This window comes from Embiotoca jacksoni, unplaced genomic scaffold, assembly GCF_022577435.1.
Source record: "Embiotoca jacksoni isolate LCO1_2020_lvr unplaced genomic scaffold, fEmbJac1.0.p SCAF_4, whole genome shotgun sequence".
Classification (NCBI taxonomy): Eukaryota; Metazoa; Chordata; class Actinopteri; family Embiotocidae; genus Embiotoca; species Embiotoca jacksoni.
Genome location: NW_027185392.1, coordinates 8,984,308 through 9,012,062, shown reverse-complemented (window position 1 = coordinate 9,012,062; position 27,755 = coordinate 8,984,308). Strand labels below are relative to the sequence as shown.

Genomic DNA, 27,755 nt, shown 5'->3' with positions numbered 1-27,755 from the left:
GACCCTCCTCCAACTGCCATGGGAATACACCCCAACTGAAAACCTTCCCCCTGGCCCAGAAGCACCATGGGCTCAATAGAAAACACTAAACCGCCTCAGAATGAGAGCGGGACGATCAAAACGGCTCTGGTCAGATGGGGTTACAAGACTGGCCCAACCACCTGTGAATGTGGAGAAGCAGACCATACTATGGAGCATTGCCTCTACTACCCAACCCTTGCAACTCAAAAGACCTTGCAGTGTTCAATAAAAATGCAAAGGACTGTGTAACGAAATGGGAAACTGTCATATAACCATCACACTTCAGTGAAACGAAAAGAAGAAGAATTAGGAAAGGATCTCCTGTCGGCCTGTAGGGAGAGGAAAAATTATTTTATCAACTTAAAACCGTTAAATTAACATTTGGGCTGGTGAGCGCTGTTTGGAGACAGACCTCATTGAATTTATAAAGTCCAACCTACCCGTGGTCATTACTGAAGAACTGAGGGAACCCCTGCCCACACATCTAATGACAGGATATATATTATTTTGGAGTATATCTTAACGTTTTGGCTTATGAGCCCTTTAAACAAAGTAGTGCCTGCTTGTGACCGTTGCAAATGTGTTTAGACGTGAGAACAACCTTCCTATAAACCTGTGAGACTAGTTTTTTGTTGAATAAAAAGGCTCTTAAACTGATCTGAACCTGAAGAAGTAACACTCGCAGATTTTAAAAATGCAAATGATATTCTGTTAAAAACTTGTTTTTTTTCCTTTTTGAATTTAAGGAAAGACACACTTAATCTAATGAGGTAGTGGCTGTCAGACTGACCCAAAGAAAGAAAGGGAAAAGCTTCAAAAAGGTAGCGTGCTAAGATGTTGTCCACTTTGCTATCCTATCAATCATCTTGTGAACCCTGACACGCAGAGAAATGACACAGATAAATCTCAGAGAAACCACCTGTTTACTACAAGGTCATTTCCATATGAATTATATTTAAACATCCTAATGCTACTCACACTAACAAACACAAAAAGAAAACAGTATAGTGATCAATAAAAAAAAAGCATCATGCAGCCCTTTGAGATTGTTGCTCATTGTTGTGTCACTGTTCAACCACATGGTGGAGCCTGTACAACAGCCAGACACACACTGTCCTCCTAAATAACAGGCGGATGGACTTAGTGCCTCCTGAGTCTCTTTCGTTCCATATTTCCTTTGTCTTTCTTATATTTTCTGAAGCCTTTTTGTTTTTCATCCCCGTCTGCTGCCTCTCAGCATACAATCACTCCTTTGCTCTGTGGGACTTTAAAATGGAAACACAACCAGACAGAAATGATGGGCCATTGAAAAGGACTTGTGACACTTGAGTCTTCTAAAAGAGGAAATGTAAGTGAGGAAGATGAGAGCTGGAGGGTTGGTTCCTGTTACCATGGCTTTATTAGCCTGTCTGGTGGCCCTGGCGGAAAAAAAATTGCAGCATGGCCCCAGCTGCACCCAGGTTCCTATCAAGTACAATGGACACAGCACATTACAGAGTAGTCTACAGTATATTGTCTTGATTATATTGCAACATGGAGGATGTAGAGATCCCATTTTTCCAACCGTATCCTTTATGGTACTAAACATACATACAGCCACAAGACTCTCACAAATGTAATAGTAGTTTAAATTATAAGTGAACTGATTTTACTGTAGATGGTAAATTTAGTTTTCTTAATGGCCTATTATTTTTATTTACCATACTCTGCTTTTATTGCTGCAAATGACAGAATTTACAGCTCAGTGATTGGGTGATTCTTGTTGAAATAAACCCTTGAAAGTCACTTCTCCCTGAAAATGTTTATGTACATTAACGTAGTTGCTTCAAATAAAGTTATTAGTCTTGACAATTCAACTTGCAGTTTCATGTCAATCTAAGCCACTGCAACATTTGTTAGAAAAGCAATGGGACCAGGGGCCCCTGAAAGGACTTCTCTGACAGTAACAACAGATAGTTGAGGAAAAGTGTTAAGCTAAAAGCAACTGTACATTCACAAAGACATTTATTCATCCAGTTCTTTGCTGAATTTTCTCAAAAATGTCCTTCGAGCAAATGTTAAATTTATCACAGCAAAATGAGTTTTCTGATGGAGTGAAGGGAGATGTTCGGTCAGCCAGGTTATTTAATTTGAAAAATGTCTTTACCAAGAATTAATTGAGAATTAGGCGTACCTGAGATAGAAAAAGAGCTAAAAATCATTGTGTAACATACATTTAAATGTCTTACTAGTCTGACTTATTGGATCTGAGGCACTATCATTCTGAAACAGAAAATTATTCTTGAAAAAAAAAAAGTTTTCAGTAGGCTGCCTTTAAAGTTTCAGATTAAAATTCTATACATTGTTGAGAATAATGCTCACATCAACATGCTAACATTCTCACAATGACAATGCTGACATTCATCAGCTATGTTTACCAGCTTCGACATCTAAATTTGCATATTTCTGTTAGGTTTTCTAAAGGATGAAGTACCTAATTTAGTAGTGTTGTATCCTTAAATATACAGTCTATGGTTGCATCCTTTATCTAATTAAACAGCTGTTGTGCACTTACCGCCAATGACGACATATCATTTAAATGCTTCAACCGCAAGGAAATTTGCGGTTTTGTCATGCCCCGTGTTTGATGCACACGATAAACATGCTGATGGCTATTATCGGTCAACAGTATAGTGGTGCTACTTCATGAAAAAGGTTGTAGTTTGGAGACGTGTACAACATGAATTTGTACAGTGCTGTGTTTGCAGCAACGGCTGCAGCTTCCTCGGCGCCATTTTTAGGAGTTTGAAAATATGTCGGTGGCCCCTCCCCTTCTCTTACATCACCAAGGTGGGGAACGTTTGAGGAATGGGAAGTAAAATAAAAAAATTTACATCTTCCAGTTTAGTGCACTTAGACCTGTCAAAATTTCAGTTGGCGATTATTGTCATCTAAATACTTGAGGTTAACTCAAGTATTCATTAATGGTCTTTTTCTGTTCATTTGATGCCACTATTATAACATAGCCTAATAATGGTTTAATAATACACTTTATAAGGAAGAAAAGTCATTTATGGGCATTGAACATTGAAAAATACTAAAATTGCATAGCTGCAGTTAGAAATGATATAAATAACAGCTTTATTTTACAAATTTCATTACTGAAATATACAAAGAACTAAGTGACAATGACAGACACCAATAACCGAAATAAATAATGTACCATGATGGCGCCAATTCTCCACTCGTGCCATTAAACCAAAGCACAAGAAGGGGAGCAATGGGATGACATCATGAAGAGCACCAGGCAAACCACTAACGGTGGAAAACAATGCAGAAATATTGATGGAAATATGACACATGTTTCATACTGCTGCTTTTAACCAGATAAATGGAAACGCTTCTGATGATCATTTGAAATAATTGCAGTCAGCTCAAACAATTGCAATCAGGCGATTATTTAATAATTGTTACAGGCCTAGCTACACCTCATGTTTCCATACTTTTCAGTTTGAACACATTTATGCATTTAAAATAGCAGGTTTAAATACAAAAGTATGCAATTTGAGACACAGCCTAAGCCAAAGGTGGGAATTAACATGGATGGAAGGCTGACCTTAAACAGTTTGGAAATGTGAAATAGAGACTCAGCAGAGACAATTCAAGTGTTAACAGTATACACTGTTTTTTATTAGGTGCTTTGCATACAAAACATCACTTGCAAAGTGTTTGCATCTATTGATAAAAGTAAGAATAAAGTGCATGTTCTTTGCTGCACAGGTCGGACATACCATTTGAATTCTGTTTCATTCGTCAGGATTATTAATTTCATTTGTGCTTAATTACCATTAAGGAATATATTGTGATGAATTTTGAAAAAACAAAATAACTAACCTATCGAAAGTGAAAAGAAACAGAACTCAGGCAGGAACACAAAAGTTCAAAATACAGAAATTATTTATTTTTACACAGAGGAAACAAGAGTGTTGAAGTCTGAAGCATCTGTGCCATGCTTCCTTTAAAATAGATTTTTATCTCAAGACTTATCTGTATATGATGTAAAGTCCTTTAAAAGTTCAAACAAACACATATCATATTTACAAAAAGTGAATGGAAATCAAGAACAAAAAGCTTGACTGAGTTGTAGATCATAACACAGGTCATTCTGAATAAAACTAGAAAGCAATAATGTTTTCAAGATACTTCATGATTTACGAGTATTACCTGGTCACCGTGTTTAAAAGTAGACGAGCTGTGCGGTTTTATAGGTGTTGATGTTACAACTGAAAGTGTGCATTACCTGAAACCAGAGCAAGTTACGAGCTAAAGCTTTGTGGATTTCTCTTCTCCCCACATGTACAGTTGAAAATGTGTCCTCCATCTTTCATTTTTACATAAGTTCAATACTTTGGTTGGATGCACACAAAGAGAGGAAACAAATGGAAGGGCAGCCATTACCATTGATTAAACTCCTGACTCTCTGCTGATGTATAAAGGTAGGGTGGGCTGTAGTCTGTCAAGGCTGATCTGATTCTCTGTGTCCAGAACACACAGCATCTCCACCGTCTGCTCCTCCACTAATGTCTCCTTGAAACCCAAGTGAATGTCATCTCTCATCTTTACCTCCCGGTCACTTCTTACTTTCAGAGTCCCCACCTCTTCCTTCGCATCCTCATCGTCCTCATCGTCCCCACAGCACAAAGCTACCTCATTCTCGTAACAGAAAGCGCTGGGGGAGTGAGATCCCAGTAGGTGACGGGCCGCCCTTGGGGCAAACGGAGATGGGGACCGAGAGTAAGTCGAGCTGGAGGATGAGGACTGACCACTACGCCCCGTCATCTGGCTCAGTTCCCTGGCACTGCAGTGAGGTGTGGATGGAACTTCATAGGTCTTATTGAAGCGGGAATAGTCCACATGGTAGCGGTCACCCTTCTCAAACACCACAGGCTCAAAGCGATGACCCCAAAGGATCTCCTTGGCCAAGTAGGAGCTACGGGCCTGTGTGGTCATAGCCGTGGCCTCCACCATCCCCTCCAGGATGACCACTATCTCAAAGTCCTCCTTCTGCAGGTCAGCGCGGCTCATATTGTACAGAGGACTGTTCTTGTTGATTTCATGGACCACCACCAGTGGCGACACCAAGAACAGCCGATCCAGCCCGTCGTCATAGCCGACATCAATGTCTTTTTGCTCCAAAGGGAGGTACTCACCCTCCGCCGTCACATGCGGCTTGATGAGCTGTGCGCGCACATGGGCCTCGACAATGTGGCTCTTGCGCATGTTCCCCAGGCGCCACATGAGGCACAGCTTACCGTCTCGCAGGGCGATGACCGCATGATGCGAGAACAGCAAGGTCTGTGCCCTCTTTTTGGGTCGCACCATCTTTGCCATGATGGTGCCAATCATGAAGGAGTCAATGATGCAGCCCACGATAGACTGCACTACCACCGTCACCACAGCGATCGGGCACTCTTCAGTGACACACCGGAAACCATATCCAATGGTGGTCTGGGTCTCTATGGAGAAGAGGAACGCCCCAATGAAACCTTGGATGTGGAGAATACATGGCCGCCAGTCATCTTTTCCTCCCTCTGCGGTACTCTGACGATCGTCGTCCTTCACCGGGATGTGAAGGTCAAAGTCTCCATGAGCGAACGCAACTCCCCAGAAGATCAGACCGAACACCAGCCAAGACAGAAGGAAAGTGGTGGTGAAGATGAGTAGCAGGTAGCGCCAGCGTATGTCCACACAGGTGGTGAAAATGTCAGCCAGGTATCGCCGTGGCTTATCCTCCATGTTATTGAAGACCACGTTGCACTGGCCGTTCTTCTTCACAAAGCGGCTGCGCAGGCGACCGGTGCTCAGATCCAGTCCCAGACGACACGTAGGTGAAGCACGGCAGCTGTTGTGGACAATGGCTTCATTTGTCACTCTCAGCGACAAAGCCCCTCTTCCTTCATCACTTCCTGGACACTCTCCTCCTCCTCCATCCTCACCTCGCATACAAGCCCCAGACAGAGTCTGCTGAGTCAGAGGACTGTGGCCATTGTGGAGGCCCAGGCTGGAGATCTTCAGGGCATCTTCATCTGTGGAAACGATGCTGTATCTGTTGGAACAGAGAAGGAACAGTGAGAAAATGGCGAACACAATAGCAGGAATCTCATTTATTGATTAAATGTTCTAGCTGCATGATTTTGCTTTTTTAAATGACAAACCTCTGTGAAAAGATTGTTATTATATAAGATCTACAGAAATTATATTGTGTGAACAGAAATGAGTTCATAGGCAAAAACTCACCAATTTACACGGTCCAATAAAAAGCAGAGATAAAGAAACAGCTCTGTTTTTGTATTGCAGGGCTGATCTCCTCGGTGTCATTAATGTGATCATGAAATCCATGAGAATAGACTGTTATTTCCTTTTAACATAAATCATGTTTGGCTACACAGCTTCTTCTTATTTTCAAATCATATATTTTTACATCTGAAATCTCAAAAAGACTTCAAAGACTTTTTGGATGAGAACTGATATGTTCGGCAGATATAATGTTATTTTGGGTGACACTGGCTCGGGTTACTCGAGAGCATAAACCTCCCCAAATCACACAAGAAGCCGGACAAAGCTGCTAACATTAACCTGTACTCCGATGGCATCCAGAAACAGATACCACACAGCTGGGAAACACTACACAGAGAGTGTGCAAGGTGTGAAAATGGCTTTTTTTCCACGACTGTAGATGGTGAGCTAGTCACACATCCTAACAACTGCAGCATTCAAGCACACTCTATGCATTTGCTAGTCTGTTGCTCCTGTGTTTTCTGGGTTTTAGAAAGGCTAGAACTTTTTAAATGCAAAGGATTTGTCTTAATAGTGGCCCATGCATACTGCTTCAGGAGAAATCTTGATGGACCTGCTGTGCTTAGTTGCTGTTGCTAAGCTACGGTTGTACAATCTGCGCTTGGAAGCAGGGTTTGATTATGAGTGGGTTCGATGTTTTTGTACCCCTTTATCAAACATCGCCCTTATTAAGGGGGTTCATAAAGGGTAACTTATGCCTACATTAATATTAACAATTGGGTTGCCAGGTTGTGAAAAATAATTTGTTGAAAAACTCAAGCCCGTCATAAATGCTAATGAGTTTCTGGTAAACTGCCATGTCTGCGTATATGAATGTTATTTGATTTTTTTTTTTTAAAGGATTAAAAAAGTAATTTAAAACATCAATATAACTCAAACATCAATTCTGCAGTTATACGAACTAAGAAATTAATCAGTAAAGGTTCATGAATTTGTCGGTAAAAGTTATTTATGTTGTATTGATTAAGATATTTGTAATAATCGATTGTATGTTAATAAAAAGTTAATTAATGGGATTATGTCCAGCATGCCCAGAGGCCCACTTAAGACTCTACCTGATGATCAGTGATTATTCACAACCTGGCAACCCAAACGTTGTTCTCATACTAACTGATCTATTAAGCATCAGTTAATGATTTATTAACTATTAATACATTTAATACATACAACTTTTAAAGCCTTTATAAATGCTGCCATTTTAGAAAACTTTACAGATGTTTTGATCTCAAGTTGTAATTTTGTGGTACAGTTTATTTAATAAGAAAATAGTTAATAATAAATACACATTCACAAGTGAAAAAGATTTTGAAAAAAAAATAACCCAGAAGTTGCAGTCACTGTCACAGTTTTATTTTTACCGTCCCTCTTACCTATTGACCCGCACCGCTCCCATGGCACCGGTGATCATCAGGCTGTGTCTGCGAGGGCAGTAATGTAGGTTGGGGCGGGCAGTTCCAACCATTAACGTACTGTTGCTGGACAGGGAGGCAGTATGAGCTCAGGTCTGTCTTGCATTTGTTATCAGCACTGCATTCTCATGATACATTTTCTGTGGGTGAAGGAGAACAAACAAAACATTTTCTTCAATCACCAGAATGGCGAAAATCAATACACTCAAAATGTGAATGTGAATCAAAGCAGATAACACAAAACAAATGATAAAGGAGCAAATCAAGATCGCCAATTACTGGGCCCACCAAAAATTAACAACACATAGTCATGTTAGCAGCTCTGTGAGGTACCTGACCCTAGTTTTGAGTGTTAGCATGCTAATATGTAGCACGAAGGTCAATCAAAAAGTTTAGAGACTGCTCCTGTTGCATGTGAATAGTAAGTAGCACTGTGACGTGCATGCAACAGGGGGAAGCTGTATTTATTTTGAGTGATTACTTCATGTTTAAATAGCTTGATCACCCTGAGTTAGACATGTTTTTGTTAGCACACATCTGTGATTTGTCTGTGGACATGAGCAGAGGACGCACATTCAATTTTGTGTAAAACTTGGGAAATCAGCTACAGAGACCCTTGAAATTCTTTAGAAAGCATCGCAATAAAACAAGGAGCCTGGTGAGGTTTTTTAAGTGACATTCATGCTTCAAGAGGGGCAGAACGCCACCGTCCACGACTAGAAAAGGAGGATGCAGTCAGGTGTGCAATCAGGTGGGTTGTCTTTGACATTGGCAGGTTTGTGCACTGTAAATTCGTCCCCTAGTGTCAGACTTTCAACCCTGAGCTCTACTGTGATGTTCTGAGGTCTCTAAAGGAAAATATTCAGTGCAACCTCGATGCGATGGCCCTTTGGTTTCCCAAAATAACAAGGCGTCCGCAAACAATGCAATAAAAATGCACAAAGGTCTTGCCCAAAACAAATCATCGTTCCCCGCAGCTCCGACTTACTGGATTTAGCTCCCTTCCACTTCTTTCGTACTCCCAAAATTTGACACAAAACTTGATGTGTGCTCTCTGCTCAAGTTACAAGGGCATGGGGAAATCGCCGTGCACTCAGACTAGTGCTCACAAAAACAAGCAGTCTCAAAACTTTGGGATCCACCCTCATACTTAGCATTAAGCACAAAGTACAGATGTGGTTGAAAAGAATGTCGTTAGTTTTGCAGGTGTTTGTTATGAATATTTAACAAAATATGATTTTAACCTGATGGCGATAAAAGTAATTTATCCTGGGGGAACATCAATTTTTGTGCTGTAGTTTTAGTTCAGACGTTACACTAAAAATAACAAATGTCAACCACATGGTGGCACTATAAAAGAAATGTCAGGCGATCACCAAACTCGGTAGGATTCATCCTCCGTGGACCATCAATGTCTGCACTAAACTTTAATGGCAATTCTTGAAATAGTTGTTGAAATATTTCTCTTCGTACCAAAGTAGTAAAGCAACCTCAGGCCAAAATTACCATCCATGAAGTCACACTGCTAGCATGGCTAAAAATCCCAATCAAAACTCCCTCACTGAGAAGTTTGGCCTTGGCCTAATGCACGGAGCAGACCAGACAGTTATGTGTAATGAAAGTCTATTGATTAGGTCCTTGCTAGTGATTAGCCTTAGGGACCTTCAGCCCAACCAGCGGTGGAAAACCAGACAGGCAGTGGAAGGGACAAAGGTTTAAAAAAGAGATGAATCAGTGGTAATCTACTGTTAGAGGAACAATTGATCTGCTGTTTGGCCTGATGACAAGGTTGGAGGGTGAGTTCGCTCTGCTTATTATGTCAGCAAGCAGGGGACCAGAAGAACCAAAAAGCACCAGGTTGCATAACCGATAGAAGGCCAATCGCATGCAATACAAAAGCACGTTAGTGGTTTATGTTTTATTGTATCTTTGGTTGATGTAAATGAGCCCACAGGCCTGCATAAATGAAAGGTGTTAATGGATTGTCTTGGGAACATTTTTGACAACTGTAGTTTAAAAGCCTTCGTTCGATAGTGTTGTCACATCAATAACAAACACAGGCACTGCTACACACATTCATGCACATGAACACACACACAGATTTTGATGGGATTTGGTGTCATGTAATGTGGGCTTTGTGCATCCTTTGTGTGGTATGCCTCCAGAGTCATGTTACACCAAGAACAGATGTTGCGAACTGGCTTCTGAGTGGCCGGATGAGGGATAATAATCTTCGACTGGATAATCCCAAAAGGACAGATTACGTCATCTGAATAACTCCCACAGCTGGAGGAGAGTGTCCTCAACTGTGAAATCACAACTATTTCGTATAGAGTCCTTAAAGAAGCCAGCCAATATGTTGGGTCACTCAAGTCACTTGCATGTTGCACAGTTCACATGCTGGGCTGGTCTTGAATGGGATTTCCAATGAAAAATTAGAGATTTCTGTGTGGCTCTGAATAACTGGGTTTATTTCAGATTTTAATTTTTTGCTTCTTCCTACTTGTATCACTTGATACTATTGGTCAAAACAAACACACTGCTGTCATTACACTGTTACATGTTCTGCTGTGCGCTTCTAATTAACATATTATTGTAAAAAAAAATATATATATAGTTTTTGCACCAACCATCAGAAGAAACAAAATAAATTGTAAATTAAAAAGTTTCTATAACAAAAAGGTTTTGTTTTTTTCATGCAGCTCAGTCTTTGTGCCTCATTCACATTCAAAGCATAATCATTTTCTGTGGCACTAGGACAGCACATTGAACAGATCTGCCAGTATGTTACTGGTTCAAGACAGTTTGATATTATTAAATTATACAGATTGGCTCATTGGCTAAAATTGACCTTAATTCTAAAGAATGATTTTTGTCATTATTACTTTCATTCAAACAAATTTCTCAAATCCATCAGGTTAATAATAACCCTTGAAATATATCGTGAAAACAATAACATGAGTATCATGATACATATTGATTGAATTGTTGTCATTTTTCCATGTATTGGACACAATTATATATTCATAATATAACTAATATAATGATATTTAATCGTATAATGCTGTTGCAATGACCACCATCATGTTAATAAAACAACAGAAACATGTTACAGTGTAATACAACAACACAAACTATCAGGCACCATGGGCCATTCTTGATATTGATAAATACAAAGTCATCATAAGTCAAAGTCCACTTACTAGTTTGGCTTTTGGGCCCACTTGGACAAGAAGTCCTATAAGATGCATCTCCATGACAACTGAACAAACTCCATCCTGAAGCTCCAGAAAAAGCTGCTAAATGGACCTTGAGTTGGGATTGTTTTGTCAAAGCCCAAACAAGGATATTATCTCAAGAGAAATGCAGCATTCATCACTAGACTTGTCTGAACTTAATTTTATGTATTTAATGTTATTGTTTCTCCCACTGGACGTATCCATGACTCATGAAAGACTGAGCACATTTGTTTTTGGACTCTTCAATATATTGTAATTTGTGTAATTACTGTAAAGACCAAAGAGCTGGCAGTGTCAAGTAGCTAAAAGTAGATTTACATTTCTTTTGTAGAATCAAATATGGATAAAAAAAAAATGGATAAAACCTTTAATAACTCTATTAAGTCAATCTTATTACTAATTCAGCCAACTTTTATCAGCGTGTACCTGGCCTTTTTTCCCCAGCTGACAGAAGCCCTGGGAGAGAGTTGCTGTAATTACTAATGTGGCCGTCTCCATAGAAACGTCTCTGTCGCTGATTCACTGTGTTCTGTGTATAAGTTTATGGTTCATAATAAGAGACAAGAGGATAAACCAAGGAGACAACCATCCACTCAATAACTCACCAAGAAGCACCAAAACTCAGCAGGGATAAACTCCATAACATAACAATCGCGACAGGATTAATATCATGACACAGTTTGTCAAAGACTCTGAGAGAGACGCTCATGTCTGACGTGGCTCTTATTCCGCTACGTCAGAGGAACAAAACTGACATAGTTTACTGCATAATCCCATACAAAGGAATGGACGGAGGAAGCCCTCGTCAAATACCAGATTACTATGTCCCTTAATCTTCCAATCCAGACAACAATGTGAAAGGTGGATGGTAGTTGCTGTGTGACCTGGTTTAAGCCCTCGTGTGTAATCTGCGATCTGATGCCATGAGAAGGGAGGGAGGGAAGGAGGGATAAAAAAGAAAGAAAGAAAGAAAGAAAGAAAGAAAGAAATAGAATAGAATAAAAAAGAAACACAAAGCATTAATCAAATAAGAAAAGTAAAGGTTTTAAAGGTATGATGTCGTTCACGTTGGATGGAGTGTGAGAAAAAAAGAGATTAAGATGAAGAGATTATGACATCAGAGGATGTTACTACAACCTGTAAAGCCATTTCCAGAAAAATGGAAGATTTATCGACAAAACATAAGCGTGAAAAAAACACAATCTACACTCTTTGTTTCTCTTTGCTTTTCTACAAGGCCAATGAATGTGTGAAAATGTGTGAGAAATTTCCACTTGGCCATGTCATGCTTTTGGGGGCGACTCTCTTTCTTTTTTCTTATCTTTTTCTCTATTTCTGTACAAGCTGTCCTTAAATGAGAAGGGCCCACAAGTCCCTGAGGACGGAACTGGCTCCACTCTGTGTCCTAGTCCTACAGAGGAGCAAAAATCGGGCCTTAAGCGCTCACCAGGACCACATATCTAAAATGATGCAGTGGTGGAATGTAAATTATCGTTTGGAGGCACTTGTACTGGAGTCTTTCTGTTTTCTGCTATTTTATACTTTGACTATAGTACATTTCAGATGGAAAAATGTTGCACCTCTGACTCCACTACATTTGTTTCACATCTATAGTTATTTTCCAAACTAATAATTGATTAGTCTAATGCAGTTCAATGGTAACCCGTTATATATCAAGCTGTTAAAATGCAAAAATTAAGTGACACATTATTGCAACAGTTATCATCTAGTTGAATGACACGTGACACTTTGAATTGTGTCATTTTGTGTTGAACACAAAGCTTTTATACGTATTTTTGCTTTAACTTTTAGTTCTTGCACAACTGCAGAAAAAGAAGCATCACTTCTAAATTCACGTTACATCCGGTCAGCAGAAGATGCTCTGATCCGTACTATTAATCTGGGTCAAAATGTGTTCTGTCAAACTCTGTATGAGTGTGTTGTCAACAGTGTTGTAGCAAATTCAAAACAAAAGAGAAAGTTTCCATCTTTGTACACACTGGAGGAAGTCTTAAATGCCAATCGATGGTTCACGCAGTGTAGCCAGAAGTTATGACGGGGCAGTTTGCAAACTAAGCAGCATCTGTGACGTGTGTTCATTTCATTGAGGCCACAGGAGCTGTCCAGTGCTGAAAATCAATCCAAAGCCTGCAGGAATAATCGACAGCAGGGACACGGGGAGTGGGGGTGGGAGGGAGGGAGGGAGGGGGGGGCTGGTGGGGAGAGCTGAATACTACCCTAACCTTGAAAATGATTTTGGCCTTTAAAATATTTTCCTTTGTGTGTTTACATTCCCCACATCTTTTACACTCGACTTACTCAGCAGCATGAACGTTTTAAGTATTGATTGTGTTTTCTGAGTAGTTAGGTAATTAGTTTGTTATAGTTAGGACAGGCACATGAAAATGCGACAGGATTTACCACAATGGCACCTTCTTACAATACAGTTTTGAAATATTAAGATTTAGATTTGACTCGGGAAATTAAACAAATTAGGATCAAAACTTAAAATAATTCTTGATCATAACAAAATAAAAATACCTTTTGTGGTTACAAGATTTCCCACACAGAGCCAACAAACATCATGCAAATTAAAACTAAGAGCGTAAAGCTGTAAACACTCACCTTCGTGTTGCTGCAGACTGAATCACTTGAAGGCTATGAGTGGTTTCATCCTCATATAAAGATACTTGAGTAGGTTGACTGTTGCTGTTGCCCTCTCGTTTTCTCTTCTTCCTTGTTTCCTTTTAATAGACAAACACCTTCTTCAGGAACCTGCTCCCAGATTTAGCTTGCACGAACTTGTACATGTCTCCGTTCTGAGCTTTGTCTTGTTCCATAGTAGCTGAACGGAGTTGCTCTTGCCTGGTGGTTGTGCATCTGCCCCGATCCCTGCCAACATGTGTGTGTGTGTGTGTGTGTGTGTGTGTGTGTGTGTGTGTGTGTGTGTGTGTGTGTGTGTGTGTGTGTGTGTGTGTGGGAGAGAGAAAGAGAGAAAGAGAGAGAGACGGAGAGAGGGAGAGACAGAGAGACAGAGAGAGACAGAGAGAGACAGAGAGAGAGAGAGAGAGAGAGAGAGGGAGTGAGAGTGAGAGCTCTGATTTTGTTCCTATTTATATGTGCTATTGTTTTCCCCAGAGTGTGGAGATGTGGACTGTACAATTTAGACTGTAGCCCACTCAGGCAGATACACATCTAAAAACACACAACACCAACGAAGACTTTTGTAATCCTATAGAATTCCTGTTGAGATTTCAGAGTGTCTATGAGGCATTTGACAATGTGTTTTTAAAAGTTTATAGTACAAAATGATTTTTTTTTTTTACCTGATTTTTTCACTGCAAAGATACTCCTTAAATAGATTTAGAGTAAATCTGTGGTAATCTGCGATGAGTTTATTTTAATCTTGAATATATCCTCCTCCCTTTTTCTTTTTCTTTTTTTTATCTTTGTAGTGCAACTACAGTGTTTATAGCTATAATAAGTCTAACATTCTTGTGGAGAGGATTTAATTCTATGAATTGCCAGTATATTAGGTTATTACCTAGCTGAATCCAATACAGTCTAATACAAGAAACTGGAAATAACTCTTACTGTAATATAGGTCATAATGTTTTGTTTAAACCTGTTTAAGAGGAGTGTTGATTTACCTTTACGATAATTTGAGAGGTTGTATTTTCTGATGCTGTTGATTATTATTATGCAATATGATATTTAGAAGTGTTTAATACTGTATCCAGGCCATTTATATAAATAAGGGCAGACTAAAAACTGCCTATTCTAAAATTCCCTCAAGTTGAAGCCACTCCAAATATATTAATAGACAAATGATGAGTTGATGGAGATGGATGAAAACTCAGGGATAATTTTAAAATTTACAACAATCCATCCTGAGGGGAAAATTAAATTTATGACGATAAAGAATTATGATATTGAGATATTTCAGTGGGTAAGTGACAAATATTACCAGCTGGTGGTGCTAAAGTCATCAGGATTCATCTTCTAGGGACCATGAATGTCTACAAAATGTTAGAGCTATTCATCAAATAATTGTTGAGATATTTCATTATGGATTAAAGTGATCAAACTTACACTGCCATTCATGGAGACATGCACGGTTAATTCTGTTTCTGTTGTATTTTCTGGGCAGCAGAGATACTCTGAATCAATCTGACATAATATTTAGAGAGGAAAGTTGTGTTTGTCAGATCAGACCAGCAAGTATACAGCAGACAATTCTTCAGATCATCACATGTGGATATAAAGACTCTTCTGGTCAACAAAGAAACCACATGGCAACATGCTAAACATTCAGCTTTTTACAGGTACAGTATACCACACCCAGACACATTGGATCTGCCTGGCTTAAAAGGCTATTTGAAAATTTTATAAATACAAAGGTCATCACAGCCAAGACTTTGCCTCGCCAACTGTCTACATATTTAAAATTACAATGTTCTTCAAAGTTCGTTTTGGATTTATAGTTTCCAAATCTGACTTTTTCCACTGACTGAAGTGGAAGATATTACAGTTTTGTATTTTTTGCAGGGGACAAATTACTTATACCACCAACCATGATGAGAGGTGGTAGAGAGTAATCACTGTAAACTATCTTTAACGTTCACTAATTCATTACTTCCTCCTCCTGTGTCCTTCATCTTCACCTCGAGCTACAGAATCCAATCAACAACTTCACTGTGACAAGTGGACAATCGTAAAACAACACAAATAGTTAAAAGGAAGTGAATGTTTGCTGCTTCTTTGACCTCCCTTAGTTGACTGTCATTCTCCTCAGTCATTATTTACATGCAGTGTGATGCCAAGTGAGGGTGATTAATTCAGAGTTACTTCAGTGACAATATTGTGCTATGTCTGGTGTAACACAGGTTACATAACAGCGATTTGTGTTTACCTCCTTTTGCAATTACTGGGACCTTAATTCGTCAAATACCTCTGAAAGTCAGGGATTAAACATATGTCGCTGACCTCCAAGTTACAGAGAATCCAGAGCTAAAAAAAAAAATTCATTCAAAATAAAATTAATCAGCAACACTGATTATTTGTTTCACTAAGTTTTTTCAAGCATTTATTTGCTATTTGGTCTTTGTCAAAGGAATTGTCATGTGTTTTGAAATGTTGGTTGGACAAAACAAGCAATTTAAGGATGTCACTGAACTCTGTAAAGTTGTGATGGCTGTTTTTCTGTTACTTTTCAAATTGTAGACTAGGAGGGCTGATTCAATCTGGAGTGCTACCTGTGTGCCAAAATAATCTGTCCTGCTTATTTATCCCAGAAACAGACAAAACAAAGAAATGACTGCCGCTGCGGCCAAAACCACTGTGTACTTGTTAAATAAAAATGCATTAATAAATAAAAATAAAGCAACGTCGCTTGACCATGTGTCAGCCATTTACATACGACTGTGTGAGGCCGGCTTCATGGTTTCTTATTTCAGACCCTCTTTGAAGTGTTATGGCCAATTAGACACAACTCTTTAGTTTCCATGGAAACCTTATTTTTCCTTTCTCTCGCACATAAATACACATACGCGCACTCTCCCTCTCCACATGGTTTATTTTTAAAACACCTCTCTTTCTAGTTCCATGAGACAACAGGTGGGTGTTGCTTTGTGTAGGGGGGATGTGTTGGGGTGCAGTAATATAGGACTGAACAGTGTGGGCACAGTCAGAGGTCAGCGGATTGACTAAGTGGGCGCATGGAGGGAATAAGTGGGCAGAGAATAACTCAGGCGAATGAACACGATGTCTTCCATGTAACGAGTTGGAATGAGACAAAAGTTGTTACTGCTGTGTTGATGCCTGTTTGATGATTAATGTATTGTAGACAAAGTTTTACAATCAAATACAAAGTGACCCTTACACTTGAGAAATAAATGTACGTTTTACATAATGATGGTCCAATAACACAGAAATTATAAATGATTATAGAGGGTGAAAACAGCCTGTGCTTCAGCAGGTTCCTGCTGCAGCCACTCTATAAATGTCAAAGACTGTGTGTCTCATAGAAAAACCCCCAACTAGAGAGTGTTAAGTCATTCAGCGGGACATGAAGCTATGTGAGGCGAAGGAAAGACCGTCCTTGCTTCCAACGTGGCCATCTGTGTATAAGAATAGCTCTGATCTAGGTAGCAGCAGGATATTAATGCATTTTAGTGGCATATTTTTCTAAAGCCACTTCTGTTTCAGGACCAGACATCACTTCTCATCACACATTGAAAAGCGTTCAAAAGCACACACACGTTTTCCCATGGCAAACCTCATTGAAGAGGTTAATGACACAAATCACCACCAAAAGCACTCAACAGCGTTATAATAACTCTTCCCTTTAGTCCTTTTTAAATGTGATAAGCAGCTGATGGGAGCTATTTTGTGTAGTGCCGTCCATCTCTGTGGCCCGCTTGATGACTCCCCCTCGAATGCCATGAGAGCCAATTTACTCAGAAGCAGGCGGTTGCCTCATTTCTCACTTCGAGAGCTGATCCAGGTCAACACGGTTTTAGAAAAGCAGGCCGAGGGGGACGGATAGTCAGCGAGGGCGGCCAATATCTTTCCCAGCGGGTGAATAAATTTAATAAAATTAAATTCTAAATAAGATCAGTATACAATGTTGTTGTTAATTGGACCGACATAAAACATGCAATGTGCTCTTTGTTGTTTGATATATTTTAGTTGTTTTACCAACTTCCAAACCATAACTTTTTTCTTTCATGAGATTAACACTAAAACAAATCCAGAGTCTGCACTCATTTTTGGCACGTTTTGGCGAAATAAGTATTGCAGTCCTTATTTTAGTATTCCACAAGACAGGGTTGTAAAACAAAACCGTTGTCAAAAACAGAAGCTACCAGACTAAATATTTCTCATTTAAAACAGAGAGATAGCCTTTATATTTATATATTTCTACTTTCTCATGTTGAAGCTTAACATACAGGTTTCTAAATGACAAACAGCTGCTGTGCTTTAAATACAACATAACAAATAGATTTTTAAAATGTGTTGGCCGGCTGATTTGATAGTGAAAAGGAGGGTTAAAGTTGTTGAGTCCAGAAGGCTGTTCTGAGCAGAGGTCCTGGTTACAATCAATACTTGCCGTTGGTGAGGGCTAGGATCATGGTTAAGAGGGCTCGATCCATTTTTGCCCTCTACGCTGAGGTGATTGCTGATGGGGATATAATTAATCATGTATAATGGGCTATATTATGAGAGAGTCTGCTATAGCTATATTTCCATGTTGTTTTTGTTCAAATAGACAGACTCATGCAGAGAATCGATCACACCTGACACCAATTTGTGACTCTGACGTATGAACCACAGTGCTAAAAGCTGAGCACATGGCACGTGCACTCACATGTCCTTCAATCTCTGCAAAGGTGGACAAAATAACAGAGATATCTCATGAAGAAAAGCAGCCGTTTGGTAACTCTGAGTAAAATCTTAAAAAGAAACGGATCAGATGCATGAAGTGAATATTGAGCAGTTGCCTGTACCTGCTTTAAAATTATACGTTTCTAACAGGCCAAATTGTGGAAATGAATTTTTCATCAGCCCAAAACATTATTTCACAAGGAATTATAATTATTAATTTATATGAATTATATAAGCAGTAGTACCAGGGAATCAGAAAAAGCAAAAGCAAAAATGGCACACCAACATACCATACATGTGCCTGACTGTCACTCGGTGCTGAGCTGGTACCATGAAGCAGGCTGTCTGAGCTCTGGGACCAAAAACAGCTGCTGGAGACAAGACAGGTGAGAAAAGAGTTCAATTTAAAAAAACAATGTGATGAAGGCTGCTGAAACTGTTCATATGGCTGAGAGGAGCTGCAGAATCTGGTGATAATAGAGTGTGTTTCACATCTATGAACTACAATGATATAACAATCATATAATTTTATTTTGAGAAATTACAATAACTCTGGCAATACTGCAATAAAAAAAAGTCCATAACAAAACGTTGCAGAGACCTTAAAGTAGCTTAAAGTATTACAATATTTACTTTCCTTTTAGTTTTAAGTTGTGTGAGTGGAACTTTTCCAACTGCGTTTGCATGGATATTGGCTCTACTCTGTCATTACAGCAACTGCTGCCAGAGCAACTGAATGCAGCTACAGTATGCATGTGGCACATGGCAGGGGATAAAAATATCACTCCTTAATTGTCATTTTACTTGCCAAAACTGTTTAATTATACTCCTGTGTCTTCAGAGTTCGTTTAATAGCGCTGCTTGACAAAATGTTGCCGCACAAAACTGTAATTAATCATCCTAAACCGCGGACATGTTCTAAAATGAGACACACACACACACACACACACGCACACGCACACACACACACACACACACGCACACACACACACACACACACACACACTCGTGTAAAGTTAAGTGGGTCTGAGCCCTCAATTCTCACAAATCCTTTTAAAACAAGACACTGACTAAAGAACACTTATAAATACACAGCATCTCTGTGGATGTTTGATGAGCAGAGTGGGATCTACGAGCAGATGGCGCACAGCCATTTTTGTTGCGTGCGAGTGTGTGTGTGTGCGCACAGCAGGTGGCAGTGAGGGAGAAAAAGGTCGAGGGCCATTGTGAGCATGAAGGGCATGTTGGTCTTCAGTTTGTATACATCCCAGAGCTGTTTTGAATGTTTGCACACACACACGCCTCTGCTCTGTTGAGACAAAAGGCCCCCTCTCGTGGCTTGTTCAAACACTGAAATCCCAGCTGGAAAACAGCCTCAGCACGCCAACACTTTCCTCAAGACGGAGGCTGTTATCCAAGTTCTGAAAGCAAACTCTACATCACTTAAATTACAATATATTAGCTTAACATCCGCCAAAAAAATGAACTTCCATAGCCTCGGTCATATCCGTAAACGTAGGCGAACACGTCACAATTCGTAAACTCGCGAGGCCTATAAAAAAAATACAGATGTTCCAACATCGCGAATACCACGAGGGGGGCCGTTCATATGGACTCTTTTTGCATACACGGCAAATACGACCCCATTTAAAAACGGAGCGGATGTAAGCCGCCAAGGCTGCAGGTAGCTTTGCTTAAATAAGCATAAAGAAAAGAAACAGCACCAACCAAACAACAATTCCAAAAACTCATGAATCATCACCTCATATTTTGTTTCTCAAATGTCTTCCACCGAAAAGAAAAAAAAAGTTCTTGTGGTCTTGCGCAGGACTAAATATGTGCCAGCTCGACTGGTTATCTTCCGGTGTTTCCAGTCTTTAAGATGAGCTCATCAGCGCTTGCTGCAGCTTCATTTTTTTTTTTTTTTTTTACCGAGAGCGGCCTTCTGATTTGATGCTATGCAAATAAACCACGTTCCCAAAACATTAAATTACTAAATCAAAGTGAACTCGTAGATATTTTGTATTTTTTTTTGTTTTTGCTGAGCGTTAAATGAGAAGAAGATCTAGGATACGATTCCAAGTACAACTACAACTTAGCATTATATGTTAAACAATAACCAGGTAATGTTAATTTGTTTTGGTACTTGTATTTTGGACCTATAGCAGTTTTCCTGTTTCCTGTCTTTATGCTAAGCTAAACTAATTTAGTTCTGTACAGTAAACATAAGCTGGCCGGCTTCCAGTTTAGCCTTTAAAGTAAAAAGTAAAAACACAGAAACAGCAACCAACCAAGCAACACGTCCAAAGCTCACTAATTAACACGTCATATCTATCTTCTTAAATTTGAACCTGAATAAAACAAAACTAATTCTGTGTCAGCTATATTAGTTTATGTTAGCAGTCTTTGTGCTGAGCTGGTTGGCTGCTGGCAGCAGTCTTCTCGATGGACACCTGCCAAAACGCAAATAAACTTATTTCCCTATACATAATTATGCTGACTTACTTGCCGAGTGTTAAATAAGAAAAATTAGGACTTTTACTTCCTGCACAACCACAATTTGCATGGTATCTTTTTATATGTCTATTGAAACAAAGCGAATGTGTTCATCACTGAGCATCTACAGGTGCTGGTAGCCATATTTTGCTCCTCGGCTAGCTTCCCTCAGTTTCTGACTAAGCTAAGCTCATCAGCTTTTGGCTCCAGCTATGCTGCATAACACAGACTTGATATCTATATCCTCATTTAACTCTTTTTTTTTTTTGCAAGCATGCCAATAACATGCCTCCTAAAATATTAAATGATTTCCTTGGGCTAGTTGTTGCTTGTGTAATTATTCTGTATCAGCATTGTAATCAGGATTTGATGTCACAATGTAATTCTAATTCCCAGAAATTGTACCCTTTACCCCTCTCCTCTCTTTTATCTTCCTCTTTGTGACTGCACTGTCAGACTCACCATCTGTGCAGCAGCCCACCTCCGTCCATAAGACATCTGTTAAGAGGAATTAGTGCTACGTTTCACTTTCTAAAGATGATGATATCTGATAGGACACACTCCCAATATTGTGTTCATGTGAGAACCAATGAAAGTTTGTTTTCTGATAAGAGACCGCAGCCTCTGAGGCCCACATGGTCAGAGCAGACCATTTCACCCTGGTGTCAAGAAACACAGCTTTCAGTGAAGGATATCTGTTGGATATAACCCAGTTTGAAAATAATCTTTTTGAAAATGAAGTCTTTGGATCACGATACAAAGGTAGACAGTTTTGTTATTTTGCGGGAGATATTTTCACGTGCATGTGACGTTATGTAGGAGGGTTCCCTCTAATCATTACACCATACACAGGTGTAAAAGTATCCCAGCAATACTGGTGCGTGTTTCAGTTCAGTTCAACAGGATATTTGAGTAACTAACACTCCTAAAGAGATATTACTTTGAGAGTGACAGGGAGGCATGACTCACTAAGATCTATTTATAGTAACTGGGAAGAGGTATTTTAAAGTGCTATTCTCATGCTTATCTGCAATTAAAATAGCCTGCAGTAAATAAGAATTAACCTTTAATCCTTTAGAGTCTGCCTAATTGTAACTAATAAGAATTCAGTTGTTTTGATGATTGTTATTCATTATATACAAATGTAATGTGTCTAGAGCCCACCAAGAGCCTCCTGGGAAATAACACCACGCTAGTTCTAATGAAACCAATCAATCGAAGGCCTTCTTGAGTGCCTGGGAATATCCAGCCAAGCACTACAGATGAAGACTGAGCAGGATCAACATGGCGCCCCCTGCTGAGGACTTTTACTGCCACCAGTTCCAGCCCAACACCTTTGACCCCTCCCGTTGCAGCTCCTGCCTGCGGCCTGATCATATGCACCTCAGCAGCACCTCTGCAGCTGATACAGCACAGCAGGACAGTCCACAGCAGTGGGTACGTACATGAATCATTCAGCCTGTTTTTATCAAACCAGGATTACACATTAGAAATAAAAAAGTTGAACAATCAAAAAAAAAAAAAATTATATAAACGATAAGATAAGATATCTGCATTTGAATTTAGAAATCTGTTGGCAATGGGACAACATTTTTTAACCATAAAAACATTCTGGTTTCCACCTATGTCTGTAGTCTGAATAGAATTGACCAATAACGTCTGAGCAGGCATTGCTTGCATGCAGATAAAACAGTCAGTGGAGAGCAAAAGAGGAACACATTCGTAAAAAAAAAAGTCACCGGCTACGGGTTGACGAAAATTTCGCTTTTTATAAGCTTTGCTGAAGTGGTTTTAAACAGTTAACCGGGAGTTAACTGGAAACTTGTGAAACAATCCAATCATTGACGTCGCCCAAGTCAAACCCCATTCTCACGTCTCAAGTTGCAAACTGTACGCAACTAGTGGACAGAGGATTCTTCGCATATTAAATATCTGCTGGCTACAGCGGGCGGCAGCGCTGGAAACAGAACAGTGGTGTGAAGTGTTGCGGGTTCACTCGAGCTAGCCGAATACATGATTTGAATGTGTCAAACGCAGCACTGAGATCCAGTCATACTAAGACTGCATTTCTGCCACTATCTGTGTTTAAGTGGACGCCGTTGAAAACCTTAACCTTGGAAATATGAATACTTTCCTCAAATGTATTCTATAATTAAAATTAAAAACTCTATATAACTAAAATTACAATATGATAACTCACCATCCTTGAAAACTTTCTGAAAACATCAGCAAAAACTTCAAAACTTGAGAAGTACAGACCTTTCAAAAAATTCAATGGTCGTGAAAACCACGAGGGCGGCTTTTACATGTGCTTGTCAAGACAACTCCATGTAAAGGCAGTAACATCCAAATTTGATTTTGTTCATATTCACAATTTACCAAAGCTTAAAGTCTTTCCATTTCATCTTAGAAGTTTGAAGACTTATTTGTGCCTCTTTGTCCTGCTGCTACACACGTGTCTGAACTAACCAGGTCTCCTCCACAGCACACGGTTTTGTCTCTTCTGTTCATATACAACCTGTGAAGAAAAATAAATGGTGTTTGATGAAGGCCACTAAACTACGTAAATATCATATAACCAATGATGTTAAATTGTTTTTTGATCTACCATATCAAAAAACACATATAGCAGGAACATGGAGAACGGCTCTGCTGCAGAGCTGTTTTTGTAATTGGTTGCATATGTGAATGGGAATTTGAATAAGGTTTTCTTCCCAGAGGTTACAATTTCACTATGGCTCACTTTATGCTCACAATCCACGAGCACATTTTTGTGACCGGTGTGTGTTTGACATTTATGAATACGACTGTAGCTACATCAAGATTACACAGTGCATACTGAGGTCAAAAGCTACTGATATGAGGAAGAGGGTAAATTGCTTTTTAATGACTTGTTACCATTGATTACAACAGATGTGCTAAAACTGTTCCACCAGTTGTACACTGAGGTGATGATGTCAACCTATGATCACCAAATGAAACTACAGAGGTGGGAGAAGGATAATACAACAAGGTGGTATTTGATTCTGAATCATTAATTAATGAAAGCTTGGTGCAATCCTTGGGTAATGAGTTGTAATCTGATATGCCCATATGACACATGCAACACATATCCTCATGTAACAGTGGCCCACTTGACTTAAACTATACAGTGAAATATACCTGAGAAACCCATTATTAATGAAAGTTATAACACTAAGATAGACTTTTTTTTTAATCTAAAAACAAAAGACAACACTGAATATTTTTAAAACCTGCATCCAGTCGAGAGGTCAGAAGCTGAAACGTGAAAAAAACGTATGTTAATGAGATGTAGGACAGAGAAGGATCAAGATAAAGATGAGAAAGCCATAGTGGGCAGCACTGGTAATGCAAAAGCACTAGTGCAATGAAATAATGATGAGCATGACCAGGGGCTAGCTTGAGTTACGTCCTGTGCAGTCTAAATAACTTAACTAGATCAAATGGAGAAAGAAGGCTAGAAGGAGGATGGCTGCAAAGTCTTGACGGCAGATTTGACAACATGCAGTCACAGTAAGTGAATGAAACACGTCTTAATGTTTAGACTTGGGATGTTAGTTGGCTATATATTTGTGTCTGAAGGGTAAGTTTGTGTTGTTTTGAATTGGTTTTTTCCTTGAAAGTTATGGGATAAAAGATAAGGGCCATCAGATTGTCACACTGCTGCTTTGTTAAGCATTTTCCAGGGTCATAATGTGGCGTAGGTGACTCTGTTGGTGCATTGATATAAATCATAATACAATGTAAAGCATGCTCTTTTGATACCATAATGGAAAATCTACATTGAAATACAGAATCAGTCAAATTGCTAATTACGACTTTCCTAATTTTGATCTAAATTCAGTCACAGCTTAGTTTGAATAGCTTCTGCCTGAATAATATGAAGGCTTGAAAACGTGTTTCTGTGCTCTGCAAATCAGGATACAGATGATGATGATGATGATCACGTTCTGTCTGAGGTGACCACAAGTGCCAGTAGTGATGACGTCAGCGGTGGTTGGACCTACGAGTGGAGCCTGGTACACAGCCTAAGTCCTGAGTGGGAACTTAATATCTGTGACACTGACATACAATCCAGGTGACTGTATCTTGTAGCCTGATTTTAGAAACCACTTCTTTTTTTCTTTTCTTTTTTTTAGCAAGAACCGGCCTCGAGGCAGTTCACAGGGGTTGTCTATAAGCATCACTGAATGAGCATATACTGTTTCCTTACAGTATATATAACAGTTCGCTATACACATCAATTACATAGCTGTAAAACAGATTATGAAAAGGCATTCATGACTTACTTTATCAACAGCCAAAATGAATCAATTTTCAGGGGTCTCTGCTTGTTGACTGGTTGCCTTGCAGCGGCTCCACAAAGTTTGTGCAGCTGCAAGAATTAGCAGCACATATAAAACCATGAAACCATAACCTGTACTTTATATTAACTAGTATTTTGTATGGATTTTGAGGCACTGTTGGGCAGATTTTGTTACCTTTTGACAGAACTACACTGTTTCCCACTGTGTTCTGTCTAAAAGCTAACCTCGCTAACTGGCTGCTGTCTGTATCAAGACAATGGCATCAATCATTTTACCCAACTGACATGCTAAAAGGCAAATTAACAAGCACTTAACTATTTTTTTAAGACCGCACCAATCGATATTTTTATAGCAGTGGATCCAATGACTGTAATTTCACAGCGCTCTCATCAACCTTCTTTCCAGATAAGCCCGCTATACGGTACCTGTCCAGCTCTAAGCAGCAGACTGACAAATTTAACTACTAACTGGTAAAACAGTTGAGCCTTTAGCTGCTACACAGACAGATATTTCTCTTTAGGAGTTGGGGAGGAAAAAACTACAACGCGTGTGAACACTGACCTTAAATAATAAAAGTGTTAAATTGAGGTTGCGAAACACGTTGATAGGCAATTGGTAAATTAAGTCATACTTTGATACGTCGATTTTGTGTTTGAAGTTTACTCTGCTTCCCAAGTGACCCAAAAAAAAAAATCTGCTTTTGAATGCTTAACTGATAGCTTTAGAGGCCCGAATATATTATTCAGTGCCCAGAAACAGGCTGTCTGCAAGCTCATGTCTCTGACTACAGCTGTTTTGTGGAGCTTTATATTAAGGGATAAAAAAGTAGAAAAAGGAACCAATAATCTGATGTCATTGGGTCCAGCTTCCTCTTTTACCAGTAGAGAAGAATGGGTTTAAACTTGTTGATTCGGTTATCTGTTTATTAGCAGGGCCCTGATTTTTGTGGTACACCACTGATTATGTATGACCTTCTTCAGCTCTCCAAATCAGTTGGACAGCGCTGAGAGGGTCAGATCCCTCAGCTCAGAGAGACACTGTGTGGCCCAAAGAGAAATGACACGACTGGACCCCTCTCGCTCCCGAGGCACTGAAAGCCCCTTAATGGATGAAAGGAGGAGCAGAGACAGGTCCCGTCGGCCATCAGGTCAGTGTCATGCATACAATACTTGCTTAAATGTTAGCCGAACATCTTGATCTTGACCTTAGTTACAACTAATCTGTAATAAGATCATTGCAAAATAAAAATTTCCTCTGTGATGTTTCTGGTCATGCTCTCTTACAATACATATTAAGGCAATGATCACAGGCTTGTGTGATTTTCAGAGTCCAGAGGAGGCAGAGAACAAGAGAGTGGTTACTTCTCTCCCGACAGAAAAGGTGATGGTGAGCAGCAGATGGAGGAAGTCAACAAACGGCCCCATCGTTACTACGAGAAGGGACATCCCCTCCCAAGCAACTATGTTCCTGAGCCCAAAGCCTGCGTCCCCTACAGGAATGTCAACCTCGGAGTGCCCTCCCAGAGAAGAAACCCAGGGACGTATATGCTGGAAACTTGGAGAAGTGAATCCCCACAGAGGTACACATATCACTCCAACTTTAGACGAGGAGCTGACTCTCAGACAAATTCTCCAACACGTCACAGCTCTGTGAGCCCAGAACGCTACAAGCTGCCTGAATCTCCTGTTGAACTTCGGAGAGGGAGCTCCCTCAGTAGGAGCCAGGCTCGGTCTCATGCCTCATCTCACGGTTCTTCTCAGCTTCCATCACACGGTCCTTCTCAACACACATCAGGCAGGTCCAGTCCATCGCGCAGGAGGGCCTCCACTGCCTCTCGCACCGCCTCACCCTCGAGGGCCACCCCTTCTCGCAGGCGCACAGACTCTTTCCTTTTCCAGAATGGTGAACATGATGTTCAAAAAGGATGTAGCCGAGAGTCAAGTAGTCCATCACAAGCTTCCAAGAAACACAGTTTGGACTCTGAGAAACTGTACAGAAATCTTGAGTCGATCTCTCGACGTGGCTCCTCAGCGGTTCAGCAAAACTCATATGAAGGATCTCAAGCATCGCCGCGAAATAGAACTGCTATCAACAGCTCGGCCAATACTCGAACTCGCAATAGCCGCGAAGAGTCACCATCCAGGAATGGCAACAGTACTCACAGCCACACCCCACAAAGGGAGCCCAACTCCAGAGACAGCAGACTGAGTCCCTCTCAAGGCTCTTGGCAGGGGTCTGCACACTCTTTACTCAGCCTGCCTCCTTCGCCTGGTTCCTCTTCATCGAGGCGAGGTGCAGACTCTCAGCTCCTTGGTGGATCACTGTCACATGTTGCGATCATAGAAACTGATAAGGGCAATGAGGGGAATGATAAGGTCAGCGGCGACAGAAGCAGGAGCAACATGAGGCGAGGCATGGAGGCCTTGCTGCTTTCTGAACCCAAGAAGGATGCAGTCGAAGTTGAGGAGGTATGTATCAGGTGTTACCTGCTTTAACCATGCTAGGAGCGATGTTGTTCTTTAGGTGACTCTTTCACATTG

The 27,755-nt window shown here is 40.0% G+C and overlaps 1 protein-coding gene across 1 annotated transcript; it reads right to left on the bottom strand.

The window, feature by feature from the left end:
• Nucleotides 1–3,124: 3,124 nt before the first annotated feature.
• Nucleotides 3,125–13,997, bottom strand: LOC138209348 (ATP-sensitive inward rectifier potassium channel 12-like). The gene is made up of 3 exons (XM_069167866.1): nt 13,631–13,997; nt 7,728–7,906; nt 3,125–6,106 (listed from the first exon to the last, which is right to left on the bottom strand). The coding sequence occupies exons 2-3, from the start codon at nt 7,817–7,819 to the stop codon at nt 4,465–4,467; spliced, it is 1,734 nt and encodes a 577-aa protein (XP_069023967.1). The 5' UTR covers nt 7,820–7,906; nt 13,631–13,997; the 3' UTR covers nt 3,125–4,464.
• Nucleotides 13,998–27,755: the final 13,758 nt, after the last annotated feature.

What these genes read in the sequence shown, in the direction of transcription:
- LOC138209348 (XM_069167866.1), bottom strand. Translation starts at nt 7,819, where the DNA reads ATGGTTGGAACTGCCCGCCCCAACCTACATTACTGCCCTCGCAGACAC. An exon ending in GGAGCGGTGCGGGTCAATAG is followed by an intron (nt 6,107 to 7,727) that starts GTAAGAGGGACG and finishes CTGTTCCAACAG; the next exon opens with ATACAGCATCGTTTCCACAG.